This window comes from Pezoporus flaviventris, unplaced genomic scaffold (genome assembly GCF_033815535.1).
Source record: "Pezoporus flaviventris isolate CSIRO_AGI_PZ_B2104156 unplaced genomic scaffold, CSIRO_AGI_Pfla_v1 ptg000078l, whole genome shotgun sequence".
Classification (NCBI taxonomy): Eukaryota; Metazoa; Chordata; class Aves; order Psittaciformes; family Psittacidae; genus Pezoporus; species Pezoporus flaviventris.
This window is the reverse complement of record NW_026892626.1, coordinates 10319610-10339044: the sequence shown is the minus strand read 5'-3', so window position 1 is coordinate 10339044 and position 19435 is coordinate 10319610. Positions and strand designations below refer to the sequence as shown.

Here is a 19435-nt window from a genome sequence, read left to right as displayed (position 1 = left end):
TAACAGCCGCTTAAGAGGAAACGCTATTACAGGTACCTCCAAGGGAAGTGCTGTGGGATCTGATGAGGAGGTTTGCAAGTTTGGTACCAAGGGCTTTATGCTGCTCGAAACCAGAAGAAGAGATGAGGTAGGAGAAAGTATGCTAAGGGTGCTTGCCTGGGTTACCAGAGACACTGAGTTAAGGTTATCCCGGTCTCCACAGGCGTCCCTATGTGGGTGTCATGGAGCCCTGCTGATTGCTGGGTTGCTTCTCTGCTGATTTGAAGAGGGGGGCTCTTGCTGCTGTTTTTCTACTCAAGCAGCTTTGTTTATCAGTTCCCTGTGGTCTTGGGCTACTCTTTTGAAAGAAAGAGGTATTTTGAAGAGCAAAGCACAACTGTTGGATGCAGTATCTAAAGCAACAGCCATCCTTACATGTGCGTCTGCCTGGACTTTCCTGTTCCTGTGGTTGGTGTTGCAAGGAGGTGGAGGAGGCTGTTGTTCAAGACCTGTGAGTAACACACCCCTCCCTGCCCACAGCTCTCAGGGAGAGCAGGCACCCTCCATCCCACCCCAGCCCTGCTGGAACCCGGGATGGTCAGCATGGGGCTCTGCATGAGCAGACGTGGGCCAAAATATCCCTGGGGAAAGGGAGTCAGGGGGCTCTTTTCAACCTGAAAATTTCCTTGATGTGGCTAACGGGACTATCATTCCTTTCTCTTATGGACTTGGAAACATTGCTGCACAAAGGATATGGACACCTTTTCTTGTGTTTTGGCTTATATCCTCTTCCATCCCTGTGTAAAGATAGATACAAACTGAGTTTAGTACGGACAAGCTACAGAAGTGATTTCAATTGTTAAGAACAGACTGGAAAGAGAGGGGCATGCATATTCTGCCTCTCATTGACACCAGAGTTGTAGCTGTTGTCATTTCCAATTGTGTGCATGACTTTGTCAGTTTAATCAAATCTCTCCTTTTAACACCAGATTTGCTCAGGGGCTTCTTTCCATTCCCTTCTATGTCGGATGAGGATCCAGCAATGGCACAGCAGGGGAAGGCCATCCCAATGCCCTGCAGCCTCCCCAGAGGGCTGACGGCCAGGGATGCTGCTGGGCAGGGGCTGCCCCCAGCTTTGGGCACAGTCTGGGGCTGGCCACACAAAGGCAGCACATTGGGGACCACCAGCAGTGTGATCCCTGCTGTGATGATGATCCCTGGGGAGACCCAGAGGAGCTGACCTGGCCACGGAAGGCTGTGAATGATGGCAGGGAGGGCAGCAGTAAGAAACGTGATGTCACCGCTACGGCTGCTCGCTCCGTCTCGCCTGCTGGGGACTATTTTTAGCATTATCTCAAAAGTGCCTCCTCACCAGGGTTTAGTTGCTTAGCAGCGCCTGGCGAGGCGTGATTTGGATAGGAGAAGGCAGTTATTAATGCACACGTGCAGAGATTACCTTGCAGCTTCCACACGGTGGCTGCTCAAAACCCTGGCAGCTCTCGGGTCCATGGGGCTGGAGACAAGGGGTTTCGGCCCCAAAGGCAGATCTCCCCTGTGTACAGTAGTGACAACCCACACTGGCCTCGGGGGGCTGCCTGCATGCTGTCCTGGGCTCATCCCTCTGGCACACCAGACCCCTTCCCTCTGGGTTTGCTCTGTTTGGGAACAGGCATCAAAAATGGGATTCAGGTTCAAACTATGCCTCTGTGGCACTTGGCAACCTGCAGCCAAGAAAACATGGTGCACAAAAGATTGCCCCGATGCTTTGTTTATTCTTCAGTGAGCCTTTTTACTTTCAGATGATCTGTTTTCTCTGACATATATATAGAATCGCATGTTTCTAAAACTGCCTACCAGGATCACTGGTGGAATTATGTTTGTCGTTAAGTCAGCGATACACTCAGTCAGAATCAGGGCTCTTGGAAGACAAAAGAAGTTATTTTCTCAAATGGAAAAGTTTAGTACTTAAACTATATCTGCTTAATTTGATTGAATCAGATTGCTGAGCCACAGGTAACTTTATAAATACATTAAGCTGAAGGAAAAAAGTCTCCATGCACTGATAGGCTCCTTTTAAAGCTGGAAAATCCTGAAATGAATTACTGTAGGTACAAATACAGTACACAAACAGCACTTTAAGGGACTGGTTCCCAAAATGGCAGGAGCCGAAGCTAGTGCACAACTGTAAGCATGTCCCAGCTGATGGCAAAGTGATGTCTGCAAATGGAGACCACTGCAGCCTCCCAAAGTCAGAGCATTGCAGCTCTCCTAGGAGCTACTACAAAATGTTATTTAGACAGCAAAGTTGTCCTTCAGCATCTGTTCAGGGATGGTCTTGCTCAGTGGTAGTGTTGGACAGTGCCTCTGGGATGGCCACTGTGCAGAGGGACAGTCAGCATGGCTCAGCCAAGGGTCTGCTCTAAGGAGCCTACATAAAGGGACAGACAGGCCTTGGGGACCAGGTGGCAAAGACAGGGGCTTTTGTGGATGGGCAGAAAGAGACATCCACCACCTTAATGGCATCCTTGACCACGGTCTGGCCCTCAGTGTGCTCTTTTTGGGAGCAGTGTAGATCAAGAACTTCTTCAGCAGCTCTTCATTCCCACCTTTAATCCTATGCAAATTCCAGGATAGTGCAAATAATATCCCCGAAGAGTGGTCAAAAGCTTGCATGTGGATATGGAGCAAAACTGGAGATTGCACAAAGTGGAAAATTGGGCATAATCTGATAAACCTGAAAAATCAGGCTGAGGCTGTGTGTGCCTACTGGGACCCATCCTATTCCTGTCTGCCCAGGACCTTCAGGGACATACTGTAGCTCCTGGTTCCTGCATGTGCATCTCCTCACCATGTATGACTAGATATGTCTAGTGCATCCAAGCTGGAGAGTGGTGATGCAGAGCCACAGGTCTCTGAGCACGGGCAAAGGAGGTATTGGGAAGGGGAACGGAGGTCTGGGATCTCCTCAATAACCCACTGCCTGGGAGGACCATGCCATTGCAAGGACAGGTGTTGTTTCAGGAGTAACACTGTTTGCGAGACAGAAGGTCTCCATCAGGCACCAGGGCATGAATGCTGCTGGCAAGAGAGGGTTTCTGTTGCATGTCAAAAGCTGTCAGGAGAAATCCTGCAGCGTTCAAACCAGGGATCAAATTCCTACTCAAGGGAAGTGATCTCTGGATATCACCCCCTGTTTAATCCAGGGTAGGTTATGCTACTGTGTGTATTATGCCCAGGATCTCATCTGGAGCATCTCCACCTCTCCTAGGCAGTGGGTAGGGATAAGAGGTGGGAGCACTGGATCCCAGCATGAACACCTTGCATGCATACCTGTAGTCCTACTGATTTAGCATAAAAGGCAGCATTCAAGTATGATTTCAGCCTTCTCTGCTAGCTTGATTCACAGATCATGCATTTTTAGAAAGCCCTCCTACATCCTTCATGCAACCGAGAGCTGTGGGCCACCACTTGTGATGAATGTCAGCCAATTAAGCTATATATGGGAATGGGGCAGTCTTGTCCTTCCTGACAGTGATAGTGACACCAAAGGCCTTCCTGGTGGCCTGTGCTAGTACCCAGATAGCTGGCAAGCTGGAACAGAGATCAAACAGTTTGAGGAAAAGTAACATACAGTACTGCACAAGAGAGGAGGTGTTTCGGTCTGGCTATGGTTGGCACCCTAGAGTAATCTTTAATCACTTAAAGATTAAATGGCAATTCCTGAGCTACTGTAAACTCAGCGTTACAGAAAAACTGTTCTCTTAGAGCATGCTTGAGTGACGGAGCTGTTTCCTCTCACTTGTTCCTCTTTAACCTATGTACAGTGAAGAATGTAGAGCCAGTTACTAAGCTGTTTTTTCCTGACCAGTCCTTGGTCAAGCAGCAAAATGCAGGTGTGTGTTTCTGTCACGGTCCCAAAAAGGCAATGGAGAATCAAGTACCGCAGTGCCTGTGCTCCTGTTCCTCTGCAAATACAGCTGTCTCATTTCCACTGTCTGGCACGTGTCCTGGCTGAATCAACCCAGTGCGCACCCAACTGCCTGCACAGGCATGCCCCGAGGTGATGCTGGAAAGGTTATTCCTTGGCTTTTTGCTTTTAGTCATGTCAGCGCTTGTGCCTGTATCGATCACTTTCAGACACTATGCAACATTACAGCATGGAGCTGAAGCTCCTTCGCCCAGGTGAGGCAGCATGAGAGCAGATCCGTGGGCTTTGCTTCAAAACAGCTAAAGCCATAAACCCGTGTGGCTGCAGAACCAGCCCTCACCAGGCCTCTGAACACTTTTAATGAAACACTTTCTGCATTCGAATTCCAGTTGCCTCTCGCTAGGTGTGACAGTGCCTTCACTCTGCCACCTGCTGCCAGCTGCTGTGGGCACTGGCTTCACTGCAGCCGGGTCTAGGCCTTGGGTTCTTCTTCTTCATTGTAAATCGAATTTGAGGTAAGAAATACTATTTAGGTGGTTTAGGGCAGAGCTTTATCCTACTACTTGTTTGCTTGATGCTTTTTACTTCGGCAAGCGTGTCAAGAGTGGGAAAGGAGTGTTAACATTTGTCACACATTTGGTAATATTGCATATAGAAAGGTAAATGCCAAATGTACATATGCCATTTTATAAATAAATGCTTCTGGCAAGGAAAGACGTTTTCTACCCAATTATGTCGCCTTTTTGAGGTAAATGTTATGAATGTGTGGTAACACTTGGCCATCTGCTGATGATAGTAAGAATTGCACTGGCATGGCTGAAGGAGTCGCGGCTCTGTGCCACTGCAGGCAGGAGGAGGGATCATGGGGACCCCAGCGCCCCACAGAGGTACTGAGATCTACCCCACATAGCGCGATGCGGTGACAGCCTCATCCAGACTTCCTGACATCATAAGAAACCCGAATTCAGGTTTGGGATCACCACCTTGGTCTGTAATAGTACCTGTGGGTGGCAACTAGCAGATGACCCTGCTCGTACACGGCAAGCTTTTCCCACACTGTTGACCACTTGTTGCTTTCAGTCACTGGAGATGTTTCTAGAAATGTGTTTGCCTAATGTCTGTAACCTATAGGGTCATGGACTGCACCCAGGAACAAAACCAGGGAGCAGTATCTGAGTGAGAGGGGAAAAGGAAAGGAGCAAGAATAAAGGGGAGATGAGAAAAACACAAAGCAGGAAAAGGTCTAAATCAAACGAAGTCTTGATTTGTGTGGTTGAGGCTGTGTGAAGGAGGAGACAGTGGTGGAGAGAGTAAGGAAAAGCCGGTGAGGGAAGACAGGGAGACAAGAAAAAGGGGAGGGGAGGTTGAAGTGATGAGCTCTTCTTAGATGAGAGTTTAGGATCTGGCATACAGGTCCTGATAGATAGAAACTCGTTCCTTGAAAGCCCCCTGTGCTCCCCCTCTGTATGCACAGGCTGTGGGACAGAGGGCTAGAGGGGAGAGTGCAGGACTTCTCTGCCCCTGTCCAAACCCTGCCAGCACCACTGTTTCACACCTTCTCAGCTGATGGGCAGTGGGATGTGATATCCCTGCATGTGTGGGCTGGGATGTTTCAGTGCCCTTCCAGCTCCTGGCTTTCTCTGTGGATTGGGGAAAACTGTGGGCTCAGGTCTTGCACTCACAAGCTGAAGTCCGGATGGAGGAGCTGGGGCAAATGTGCTGTGTGCTGGGGTGACAGCAGGGACACAAAACTGTGACAGCAGAGGTACGATGTAACTTTGCCTCGACTCCAGAACCAAAGGAAGTTGGTTAATGGTTTCATCACTGTTTTTTTCCTTTTACTCTCTGCCAGTGGCCACGTTTTGTGTGTCAGCATAGACCAGCACTGTGCCACCCTGGGCAGGGTGCACACAGGGACATGACTGTGTCACCTAGAAGACACCTGGTGCTGAGGTCTCCACCCTCCTGTCCTGCTCTTCCTTCATGACATGTACGTATTGCAGGATATTGGTACTGTGCTTTACAAGAACGGGTTGTGTAAAGAGATGTGATTTTACAGTCTGCCCAGCAGAAGGCAGTCAGGTGAACTCTGATAACTCTTATCTCCTCCTCCCATCAGAGGGATCTTTCAGTTCTTATTCCCTGCCACCCCACAAAAGGTACCGAGGAGGTGTTTTAGGAGGTGAAAAAGGAGGACTTGGTTTTTAAACCCATAGAAACATAGTGAGTCAGGAAAGGTTTCTAAAAGAGATAGATAGAATAATAGCACAGCCATTTTCTTCTGAACTTTCCTAGACATCTTAAATACATTTTTCTGCTTAATTAATCCTGATTATTCTCAGCCCACCTCCTCCAGACAGAGGGGCACCTGGCATCATTATAACACCAGTCCCACCTCTATCGACCCTGAGTCTCAGCTGTGGGTCATGAGCTGGGAACAGAGGACCATGTCCTAGAGCAAGAGCTAGAATTGGATAAGGGAAGGTGACAAATACATGGTAGGGATGCTGAATTAATGTAATTCAATAGGAGTATGGTCCCCAGGCTGGTCAGTGCTGAAAGCCTCCAGCATGAGGAGCAGTCCTTGGGGTGTGCAGTGCTGCTGGTCTGTCTTTCCTGGAGGAGAAGGAGAAATTCTTATCTGTCAAAAGTCATCCCCTGTGCCTGCTTCAACCCTTTGGTCGTTTCACTGCTGCAATAAATTTGTGCCAGGTAGGGACTTCGTTGATTGCATCTCTAAAAAATACATGTTTTTTTTTTTTACTTTCAGCTACCATGACTTTGAAAAACACTTCTGCATTTGACAGGCAGTGTATTCACTTGCTTCTGCCCATTTGCTTTCCTACTCTATTTTTTATTTCACATTTCTCAACAGCTCACCATAAGCTATTCAAGCTTGTACTCTTTCTGTGACAGGGCATGTCCTCAGACTAGAAACTGCACATGTTGGACAAGAGATGTCTGCTCCAAGGCTTTTAGCTAGGCTTTTTAGAAAGACCTGAACAATTTCCAGAATCTGGATCCAGCTGTGTTTCAAATGGATGCAGCCAAGACAGTATGAGGGAGCTCAAGTACAGCACTTCAGCACTATGATTTTGTTTCAGCTTAGAGTAAAAAATACATCTGATATATATTAAAGGAATTTATGGAGATGTCATTCAGAAGAGTGAAGGACTTGTTTTAAGAGGTATGGGGACAAATTCCCTGTTAGGGGATCCTACAGGGGAAAGCCTGACTTCCAGGGAGGGGATGTTCCTTTGGCTAAAAATCCTGTGCAATTCCTTCACTTTGCTAAGTAAAAAGCTGTGCGTGCTCTCCCTCTCTTACCACAGGCCTTGATCATAAGTGAAAATCTTTCCACATGTGGCTGATATCTTTCTGTGGCCTAACAGCATTCATAGCAATTGTATTCCAATTTCCTCTCTTATGTGACAGTTTAATAATATCCTGAGTGGCATTTAATGCTACTGTTATACTTGCCCCATCTGGTACAGAATGAGTATCCTTACAAAACTGGAGGTTGGGATATTTATGAAAGCTTTCTTTATTGCCGAGTTCATTGTTGATTTGTTTAGTGTTCTATTTTTATATCTACTCTTTCAATTAAAGGAAAACCAACTCTGAATAAGAAAGTAAGGAGAAAAGGCAATTTCTGTGGGCTTATGTTAGTGTTCCTGACCTACACCCTCTTGGTCCTGCTTACCTTTAGCTAGCTGAAGTCAAGCTGACATTCAACCCCTGTCGCTGTATCAGACAGGGCCATAGAGATCTTTTTGCATAGATATCCCTAACTTCAAGGGGAATATTTGACCTCTGAAGCATCTGAGCAACCCCCATTGCCTGGAATGATAAAGGTGCGTTTGCTAGGAGGAATCCTTGAGCTGTATTTCAGGCTACTGCTCCTTGCTCCAGAGGTGGCTGCATTGCAGTAACAGTGAAAGAAATCCCTTGTTGGAGCACTGCAAGGTTAAATTGAAGCAGACATGGAGTCGTCTCTGGCCACGAGACAAATGGTATTACTCACACAACGTGAACAAGATCTATCCCAGGACTTATGAAGACTGTCAGCTTTGCACACACGGATAAAAGGCATTAAGGAAATCCCTCTTATTTTTATGATGTGTTGTCCTTTCTGGGACTTGCCCATTTGCCGGGTTTATGCTCTCATGCTGAACGCAGTTTGAAGCTCTCAGGTGCTGTGTATTTAATTGGCTTCGCAGGCAGGCACCTCGCGCGACACAGTCTGTCTTGCTGGCAGTCCGAGAAATATTTCGCCATTGTTCTTTCTCATTTGGCACACAAAGATCTGCACATGGTGTCCAGGATAGCCAGGTCCAAGTCACTGATGACATCATGGCCTCTGGAAGAAAAACTTCCTCAGGGAGCCGGGGCAGTGTGTGCAGTTTTGAGCTAACTACAAAGCAAATCCACTTTTTTTTTCTGTAGAAAATGAAAAAGATATTTATAAATATAAAAGGAAATTACAATTACCAGCAGAGGATGTGTTGGATGAGCCCAAAGTTGATGTGATTGTACTTCACACTGTATCAGCAGTTGCATCTGTAGTGTGAGCCCCAGCTCCCAATGAACTCATCCTCATGCCTTGGTGGCCTTTTCCCTCTTACAAGGGGCAAACTGTGGTCCAGATGACCTACCAGGATTCAGCAGCACTTGACCTAAGGGAAGCCTCCTGTCTTGGGAACCTCTCACTTCCAGACTAGAGCCTGCTGGGCCCATGGTTTCCCTTTTTTCTTCTTTTTCTTTACTTTTTTTAAGCTGATTGCAGGTATCAAATGGTAAATCAGCCTTTGCCAACACTGATGCGAATTCATCACTCCTCCTGGTTTCCAAGAAATGCTGAAAACTCCAAGGCTGGGAAGAATCGGTTTTGAGGGAGAGAGGAGGAACACGGCATGAGCTATTCAACTGTCCAGGCAGATTTGCATCTTTCAGCTATTAACTGAAGTAGGGAGTAAAAATGGAATCAAATTTAAATTGCCTAAACAATCAAAGACCAATTACTTCCTTTCACTATAAGCAAGATGGAGAAAACAATGGGGTTTAATTTCATTAAAATCTCAACCAACTCAGCTATGATTTTTATTTAATACAAAAGTGACAGAACTTCCTGCTTTGCAGTACCCTCTGTGCCTGAAAATTACCATGCTTTATCTTCACCATACACAATAAACCATGGTATGGACTTTGCTTAATACTCAGCACCTGACTGAAAAATAAACCAGGGCCCTACACTTTGTTTTTAAATTATAATCCCAAATCTGTACAGCAGTATCTGCTCTCAGTGCCAAAGTTCACTGAGAGAACTCAGCTCTAAGTTGAATGATGCCCTGTTTGTTTTGGTATTACTTATTAATTATATATTTTTAGACCCACCCAAGCATCATAATTCCTTTACAGAGCACAGAGCCAATTCGGTCTCTCCTTGGAGAGGCTGAGGGCTCAGCAAAGGGGATGTGAGAGGGACCTTTCAGTACTTTGAGATGGAAAAACTTACCAAAATCTGGGTAAACAGAAAGGGAAATGAGAGCAAAAGTAACAGCTGGATTAGTTGGCCACTGGAGTGCTGCAGGCTTGCTGGTGAGTGGCACAGCTGTAGAACAGTTTTGGCTCGTTTATTCCTGCTTTTTGCCTTTGTAATTGCAGATTATTTTTTGCTAGTATTTTTAGCATTGTTCCAGTTTGGTAGCATTTAACCTTGCTGCTATAATAACTGCTGCAGAAATTTTCATGAGGGAATTTATTCTGTCTTGGTGAATGCGTTTGTATAGTATGAAATAAAGAAGGCCTGAGGCAAGCTATTGAACTACAAGGAAAAGACAAAATATTGACTCACCAATTCAGTAAGCATCATTTGCCTAGTGTGCTGAATAAGGCAGGGGTCCTGTAAGAAATTTCTCCCTTGGCCATGCTATTAAGGAGTATCTTGTAAGGCAGAGAAACTGAAGGACTGGTAGACCACTGCATGGTCTACAGTATGCCATTTTTGGATATTTGATTTTGCAGCATGTGAGTATATAAAACTCATATATAATCCATATAGGTAGGCAAAGGAACTGATATGCCCAGACATATATTTCCAGTTCATGTAAATCAGTGGTAGTTTCATTCCTGATGTTCCTGGTTCCATTTATTCTCATCTTAGTGCTTGTTCCTTTTATTTAGAGTTGCCCCTTCTGACGTCCTGAGTCACTTCAGAAGAGGAGGACATGAGGATCCAGCTTTAGCTTCTCCAGGCAGCTCAGTCCCATGCCTCGGTTGTTGTCAAGGAGACATATCTCTGGCATATATCTTCTCTGTGGTTTCTCTTCTTAGTATGCTTTTCCATTGCTATGGAGACTATCAGAACTCATTTAGCAACTCCCAGTGCCCCAGGAGGAATGTGTATTTCAAAATCACTGCTCAGAACGAGGAGTGTTGTTTAATTTTTGGCCTCTCACCTGCACTGTCCAGCCTGGCTATGCCAGGGACTGTCGGTGCTGAGACCTTCTGGACCAACCCAACACAGTTCTAAGGGCAGAGCGTAAAAAGGTATCTTCAGTGGGGACGATTTTGAAGCTGAGGCAAACCTTGCATGTGGGAGGTAGCCAAAGGCCTGCCCTGGCTCTCCAGGTCCCAAACCCTCTTCTTCTCTAGTTCTTCAGCTTGTGTTCTACTAAGTTCCCATGCCATTGTTATCTCTGGTAGAGACCACTTCAGATCAACGATTGCATGCTGTCGGTGAAATGTAGCTTTGGATTCAGTAAGGATTTCATAATAATTTATTTTGAAGAGACATAATTACAATAAGACTATTAAGAGACAAGTCTCCAAATAGCAAGAGGGACTGAATTTGCTGGTATAAGAGCAGAAACAGCTCAGAAATTTGAGGATCAGGGCAGAGAACACGGGTATGGTGGTCTTTCATGGATACAATCTGAAGCAAAACAGTTGAAACCAAGGAAAGTGCCTAACTATAATGGTGCAAAAGAGAGGGAAACAGAACTGCTCTTGGCCACCACTGCAGGGTAGGAGAGAGGGTACCATGCAGCAGATATAGCAGCGTGGAGATATAGAGAGAGAATCTGTGGTTTGGTTCAATCAGTTCCTAAGACTGACAGCATCCTAATACTGCAGATGAAGTTGGCATCTTCCTCAGGGTAGTACCTGACTTTGCATCAGCCAAGTGGTAACACTTTGACTCCTAGAGAGCAGTGGGGCAGTTGCGTTAGAAGCAGCAGCATTCCAACAGTGGAGATGGCAACAGCAGGCTGGAAGAAACTAATAGTGTGCTGGCATCATGCACACAAAACTGTGCTGGGCAGTACAGAATTACAAGCTTTACTAAGAAAACCAAGACATACAAGAAGTTATCATTTGGGGTTTACAACAGCTGGTACACAGGAAAGCAGACACTGCTGGGCTGAAGAGGCAGAAAACAGTGGGCAGAAAGCACATCAAAGCATCTTCCTCCTGAGATAGGAGAATAATCCCTGCAACCCAGTCCAACAGGGACTCAGTTCCATGGGAAGACCCCTTTCAAAGTGGATGCAAGTGAGCAGGCAAAAATTAGAAATAAATAGGCCAGCCTATAAAGTAATGAAGTTTCATGTTCAAGGTGGGAATTACAGCCCTGCTCATGAGCGATGTGGTTCATGCTGAGATGGTAGCTGAGGCTGAAGCTCCCAGCTCCCTGCCCTATTTCCCCACTCCAGTGCACAGTCTGACATATTAGCATAATCCTCAATTCCAGTTTGCATTAATATGTCGGTCTATACCCTGCAGTAACTCAGGAACAGAAACACTATCATTCAGCTTCTACAGCTGGAAGGCCATAGGAGGGAACTGAGATGGGGATAGTAACTCCATTACCCTCCCAGGGTAAATCAGAGCCCACCCATACACAGAAATCTGTAAGTAGCTGGATAATCTCCAAATCACCACCTCAATGCCACACAGCAATAAATATTCATCAGGTAATAGGAACAGCTGAACCCAACTAAAAGAATCTAAATATATTTTAAAAAATGAGGTAATTAATCAATTCAGGCATTTTACAAAAATGTAGATAAAATTTACATATTTTGCTGAGGCACATGATTTGTAATGAAGTCAAATTTGGGGAACTAAAAGGAATCACATATAACCTGTCACTTATGCAAATCATTCTCTTTTCAGTGATCTTAAAAATCAGTTACATGTGAAACTGCCTTAAGATGCTGACATGCATCTCCATGATGTACTTGGCCTCTACATGTGCTGAACTGCAGCTGGTTCAGCACAGCTCTGCGCTGCGCCAGCATAGGAGGCACACCCTCAAGGTACTCTCAGCATTAGGAAGCCAGCACACTGCATCCAAAACATTCACAGGCCATAAGCAATAAAAGGAGGGAAACGCATCAAAAATCAACCCTGAACAATTAATCTCAATATAACTTAGAAGAGATGGGTTGGTTTGTAATTCACTTCAGTGTCATTTTTAACCTTATAAAATTCAAAATTAAAAGGATATATTTCATTCAAACTTAGATGTTCTTTTTTTCAACTTGGATTCCAGATTTAAAGGAAAACAGTTATGATGATCCAGATAGTATCTGTAGAAATACATGTGTAGGCACATATACACCATACATGCAAATACATTTCAGAGGGGTACCTACACCCAAATTGCAATTACCTGCGCAGCTCTGGTTCGTACCACTACATTTCTCAGTGTCACTTCTTTTGTCTCATCATGGGTTTTCTTCACAGCATTTAAACGCTTAGCTTGTTCTTTAGCTGTGCGTTGGTGAATGTATACAGCCAGGATTTGTGGACTTGCAAACATGTCATTACGGGGCTGGTGGACTGGGCCTGCATGCTTGGAGCTAAACTCCATTTATCTGGAGAGTAGGTGTTTAACTAACAGGCACATCAGACATGGAATAAATGCAGGGCCGCTTCTAGTGTCAGTGTTTTACAAAAACACCTGAATTAACAGGCTGAGAGAGCAAAACGCTGACTAGTTTTATATTCAGTGAACAGAAATAATAAGAAAAAGTACCATGATGAAGCGCTATCCTGGTGGATTACTGATTATTTCAAGGTTAATTTTATTCACTCTGAATGATTGCTGTATCTATCTGCAAGACTGAGGAACATGAAGTTCAAGGAACAGAGAGGATTAAGTACAAAACATAGGCTAAAACCAATCTAATTAATATCTCAAATAAGAATTTAGAGGAACTTATGTGAAATACACCAATAAATTTATGTCACTTATCGATTACTTTCTAGCTGAATGAAAGGCTGATCATGCTTGTTAAAAGGCCTCTGGGTTAAAGGATTGTAACACTGCTGTGTGCGTTGCCTGTGTGGGCTGTGGTCTAAGGACAGCTGTGCAACAAGGAATCAGGCAAAAGTGTGGTGCAAACTGTGGTCTAGGAAATACAATGATGGAAAGAAGAGAGAGATGTGCTCTGTTAAAGGGCTCATTCTACTTCAAATGATGAAGCTCACACCAACTTCAGGCTCTTGAATTCTATAGCAGAATTATTAGACTTAACATTATGTTGTGCTCCAAGATCCCAACTAGATCAAGGTCTTACTGTACTTAACATAAGAAAAGATGTCATTTCTGCCTAGAAAGCTCTACAATGTACAGAGTTTTATAGATTAACATGTTTTTTACAGGAGGAATCACAAGTATTGGGGACTAAAAAGTATCAATTATATGTAAATCATAAAAAAAGGTAACAGAACATGTCTATACATCCTGATGAGATCTTCTGTCTTCATTCTGTTTATCTCTGATTAAATTCTGGAGTTTTCTCTGTAAACATGCAAAAACTGAATTAAAATAACTTTATGAAGGCTACAAAACCAAAATTCAGGTTGACTAGGAATAATGTATGATTTTTATGCACAAGAATGCGTACTATTTTTTCATCCTGGCCTGGAGATGAGTCAAAGCTGTTTATTGAAGGAAGCTGTGGTTTGTGAGGCTGTTGTTAGAGAAACTGGCAATTGTAGTGATTTAGATAGGGTACAAGAAGATGATTTGGTGGTTACGATGCATGTATGTTATCTGGGAAATCAGATACTCTTTTACATAATGCTAGACAGTCCTCCCACACCAAGCTTTTCAAAGGCTCAAATTAATACCAAATCTTCATGCTGAATATATCTGAAAGTAGAAAGCAATTTATTCTCATTTGATTCAGCTGGAATTGTGTCATTATTTCAATAACGGACACAGGCTTTCTCACAGAAATAACATGCAATAGCAACTATGCAGGTGAGATTTCAACCAAGTAGTGCCTGAGACCTCAATTCCCTGTATAGAGACTTTGAATCCTCCTGGGTTTGCTCTAGATAGTGCCAGGTGACTGCAGCCACAGGGATGCTCATCCTCTGCAGTGCCAAGCAGAATAGCCATGGCTGAGCTGGAACAGAGCAACTCCTGCTGCTGCTGCTCCTGAGTTTACCCCAGCTTTATCCGTACACCACGAGTGAAGGAGTCCAACTCACGCTCTGATACTATGTTTTTTTCTCATAAAGGCTAGTTATTGAGCTGTCACTTGAAGTATGACCCAAGTGACATCTCTAATGACATCATCAAATTCTTTTCCAGAGACTTCAAGGAAAGATAGAGAGGAAAGGATATGGTAATGCTGAGACCTGAAACACTTTCAAAAACAGGTAGGAAAATAAGCCTAGAAAAAGCAGTTAAAATTAGTGGAGATTAAAGGATAAATACCCTATGGGAGTTTACTCTCTGTTTCACCTTCTAATTGTTAGACCTCTTAGACCAGTCTTTCTTTTAATTTTCATAGCACTCCACTATCAGCAATAAACACCAAACTGAGATAAATTAGCAAGTTGGATTCATTACACCATCCAAACAAATTCTCCTGGGCTTATTATGCCTTAAGGGCTTGACACTTTCCTGGCAGCCTCTTTCAAGTTACCCCTTCAACAAACACAACATAAACTTGGGTCTGCAGAGCATGAAAATTTATGTGAGAGAGCAGCTATTTTAAGAGATGGAAATTCTCAGATTCACCACAAAGGTGAAGTATCGAGTACATGATTAATTTTTCAAAAGGACTTCACAGTATAATAGTCTACTGGCATCCACGGTAAAAGATAACTGCTTCCTGCTTCAACTTTGTCTTTTTCTGCAGTGCGGTGAATGCCAGCTCCATTCCAGCACTGTCTAGCATTTCATAATATGCAGTTGCTTGTGAGTCCTGATTCAGCTTTTGCTCTTGCAGGATGCAGTGCTTCTCATTAAGCTTCTGCCCAGGCTTTCCAGAAATAATGCAAACAGCACAAATTTCCCAACAGCTGCCAGTCAAAACAGGGAGCTCTTGCAGCAACATGAACTAATCTACGCTCCTTGGCTTGCACGTAACAGAACATCTCGGGCAGGACCTTGGGTACTCATTGAGCAGAGGGAACTGCTGCTTGTGGCACACATTTTATTCAGTATGAGTAAAAGCATACTTGATTCTTGGCCAGCACTGTCTACCAATCAGACATACAACTGTTCCAGTCTGATTTTCAGAGATGCTGAGAATTTTTTTTAACTGAGTTGCTATGATGCTGTCACTTTAACTATGTAAAACACTGCATGCAGACTGTGACTTTCCTCCAAGGCATTCTGTGTGGCTTCCAAAACTCGTAAGAGGATTGCTACAATTTCTGCTCTCCTGAAGACCAGCACGGAAACTACTGCTTTGGGCCGTCTTGTCAGTTTTACTCTGGCTGGGATTTAACAGGTGTAATATGGCTGATTTTATTGACAAAAGAAATTTACTTTTCTACCGTTTTTTCCTTGGACATTTCAAGACCTAAATATTTAAAGACCTAAAACTGTTTTAGGCTATGTATTTGCCAGGTCAAAGTAACTTAAATGACTGCTTGCTCAGGGACTAGTCACTTGAATGGATGCTTTCAGTTTATATATTATATATAACTGTTGCTGGTAATATGTAAATGTTTAGGACATTTAAGGAAGCACATAGTTAATAAACAGAAAATGAAAAAAAGCTTATACACACGACCAAGGACTTTTGTAGTCTATGATGTAATAAATCTATAACAAATATCTGTGATAGGCACTCAAATATTTACGCATATATTGTACATATTGCTATCTTACCTAGGAGATGTAAAATGTCTTAAAGATGCAATAGCCTTAAAGAAATTCAGTAGAGCAAAAATACAAGTTCTCAGAAATCTACTGTATTTGTTGCACTGATGTAGGGGAATACTGTTCAGTAAAAGTTATTCTCTAAAAGACCTTGAGGAAATGGAGCAGATGGTTCCATGTCCTATACCAGTTAATTTTAAAGTGGGTTTATAAACACTCAGAAAAAGCAAAATACTATTTCCCTCAGTCTGTTATGTAAAAAAAGGTAAAAGATGTTTTTTGTTAGTATTCAAATCACAGTGCACTTATTATGGAATTCCAAAATATCAGATTGACCCTTTTTTTGCATTATAAAGATTTTCAACACAAAACTGTAGAGTGGTTCGATATGCCTTGCTATTAGGACTATTTGTAAGTTGGATTTCTGTACTGATACACCACACAGGATATGGAAAGATTCCAGTTTGGGATGAAATAAGGTAGACCCCTATATAGTCTGCACATTTGTCCATGATAGACAGTATCTGTGCTCGGCAGTACAATCTCCATAGATCATTACACCTGCCAACATTTTTAATGAAGAAAACAGTAGGAGTCCTGTGGGACCTCCTGTGCATGAGCGGATGGCTGTGCCTGCACCACAAGTACAATATGTTCTGGACACCCTGGGCTCTCTATGCTTGCACAGATTGGCCATACATCATATGTGTTTTGAGTCTGCTGTGTCCAGAAAATAGTGTATGGGGCCACCCACCTGAAAATCTGGTAGGTTACCAACAAAAATAGGATTCTGCCATCCAAGCAGTAGAATTGGCAGGTACAGGGAATAACTGTTCTAGGAATCCTTTCTAGTTCTTAAGAGGTATCCATCTGCAATATACAAGCTACAGGATCTTGGTGTCTGGTACTTCTCTGCTCTAGTTAAATACTCTTTTGCTCCTTGGCTTCTACCATATTTCCAGAGGAGGAAATAGCATCCCTTTCCCTCTCATGGTTGGTGATTATTTTTCTCTCAATCTGTAGCTTTGTTATGCATCAAAGTGAGCCAAGGGCCAAAAGTGATTTGTAATCCTCAGAACATGCTGTTTTTTCTAGACATACTGCTTAGTAAGGAAATAAACTAGTAAGTGATAAAAGATGCAACATGGTGCTTACCACCCTGTTCCAGCACATTAAATGTATACAATCTGCACTTCATTCCAACTAAAAATAATGCTCAGATTAATACAGCTTTCTTTCATATATTAAATAATCATTACCACAAATTACAAAGCAGGAAAAGCGTGGTTCACAGTGTCTGTCACTCCAGAATTCTGCATTAGTATGGATGCGGACAGTCTGATGGAGTGAATTGAGCATCTCACCCAGCAGTGAGAAGAGAGGCAGACCTCTGTGAGTGTCATGGACTCATTCTGAAGTGCAAAACTTGTTTTTCGAGTTCATATAGTTCTATTTTGAGAGGGTTCAGATTTAGACATCTTATTTATTCATTTTTTAACAAGACTCAAGAATCTACAGCTCCAACTGATGTCAGTGCCAGCCACTGAGTACCCAAAACTCAAGTCCCAAACTCGAGGACAGAAAATGAGAAGAATTAGAATTTTGAAAATCCTGGCCTCACCTTCTGTGGGCTTCTTCATTCAGAGTGGTGTCCGAATGGCTTTACCCATCTTTGCAAAGTGGCCGTAACTGAGAAACTGCTATATAAATAATTATTGCCCTATCTTGGAAATCCTGATGAGCATTTTCACTATCAATAACATTCAAATTTCACGATATAATCATCCTTGTAGAAACAGATCAAGTATGTCTTCTCATTTGGCAGCTATAGAATATTTTACAGTTTTAAGGCTGTGCACAACAGCAGTTTGGAAAGCTAAACATCACTGATCCATTTTACAAACAGAGACAACTGCACTCAAAAGAGGGATCTGCATTATACCACACAGACTGCACCAAACTCACCACTAGAATACAAGATTTCTGATACAGAATTTCCAGTACCAAACACTAAATCAGGCAGTTGTTTGTCATAGTATGCCAGCTTTATTTCTTGCTTTCCTTTGCTAAGTTAATATGAAAGGTAGTTAAAAACACATTCCTAGTATTGCCTTGCCCCTCAAGTGATTTATATTGTTACTGTTGCGATACTACTCAGTCATCAAATAAGAAAAATCACCCGATACATCACCAAGGGCAGGATCTGCTAGACTTTGTTGGAAAGGGCAAGCAAATTTGCAGCAGGTATTCTTACTACGCTTATAAACACATAATTTTGCTGCATACTGTGTAATTCTGAATCTTGATTATAGAGAAGGGAAAAAAGATCTATCATGGGTCGTGGAATTGATTGTTTTTGCAAAACTGAATCACTTAAGATTCACATGCATGTGTCAGTTGAAACAGCCCAATGGGCACTGGGTCCTAGCACATTAAAATGGCATTGTGTTGCAATGAAGCCTCAAGATACAATTCTTATTTTATTTTGTCCTAGAGCTGATTTTTAAATATGTACACGTCTCGCACACATCACTTATGGACTCTTAAGCCAACAAGAGTGTACCAGCAGGATGGTGGCTGTCCAGCAGAATCCAAGGGAGGCGGCAGTATGCCATCTGTCTTAGCCAAGTCACCACAGGACCATGGCACGCAAGCAGAGGGGAATTTTAAAAGTCCCCTCGGGTCTTTCAGTGGTCTCAAATCTAGGATAATGTAATTAAAAAGAGGTTTTCTGCTCAGGTCTCTTTGCTGAGTATCTCACTAAGCTATTCTAATTTTTCATAACTAAGGAAATATTCTGCAGTCAGGAACTGGATTTATCAAATCAGCTAATGTAAGTTTCTGGTGTTGCAGGAAAAAATATGCCTGACAGAGTCTTCACATTTTTTAAGGGGGCAGAATACCTCCCAAATTGAGAAGACTTTTATTTTACTCCCATTTCCTGCCTTCCTGTTTACAGACAGGCTTTCCCCACAATGGGCATCTAGCAATGTGGTGACTGCTTTACACAGAAAAGTTATCTGGGCTTAGAAGGACACTAGTTCACTATTCTGCCTTTGAAATGCATTTTAGCAGCCGTGAGGAAAAAGGTAGGAAGGAGAAACCTTTGGGGTTTAGTTAGTGTTTAGGGTGGGATTAGTCTGCTTTTTGCTGACCGTTGCCAAACATCAGACTTCTCCTTGGCAGTCATATATAGGTGACATGTTCCAGTGGTAAGAAACGCGGGGATGAGGATCTGAACGATGCAGCTCCCCACAGACACCCCAACAACATTTGGGGCAGCACAGACCCACATCCTCCTAGCAAACGGAGATGGGCCCCAGACTCCTCACGCCCTGGGGTCCTTGGTCCCCTCAGCGCCCAGGGGCCCAAGATCCCCTCAGGACCCAGTGTCT

At 43.4% G+C, this 19435-nt stretch overlaps 1 protein-coding gene across 1 annotated transcript in view; it reads left to right on the top strand.

The window, feature by feature from the left end:
• Positions 1-211: 211 nt before the first annotated feature.
• SMG1 (SMG1 nonsense mediated mRNA decay associated PI3K related kinase) overlaps positions 212-19435 on the top strand; it is an 86399-nt gene continuing 67175 nt past the window's right edge. Inside the window, exon 1 of the mRNA XM_061473317.1 lies at positions 212-490. Coding sequence (XP_061329301.1) covers positions 384-490 — 107 coding nt within the window. The 5' untranslated portion in view covers positions 212-383. The remainder of the gene's footprint in view (positions 491-19435) is intronic.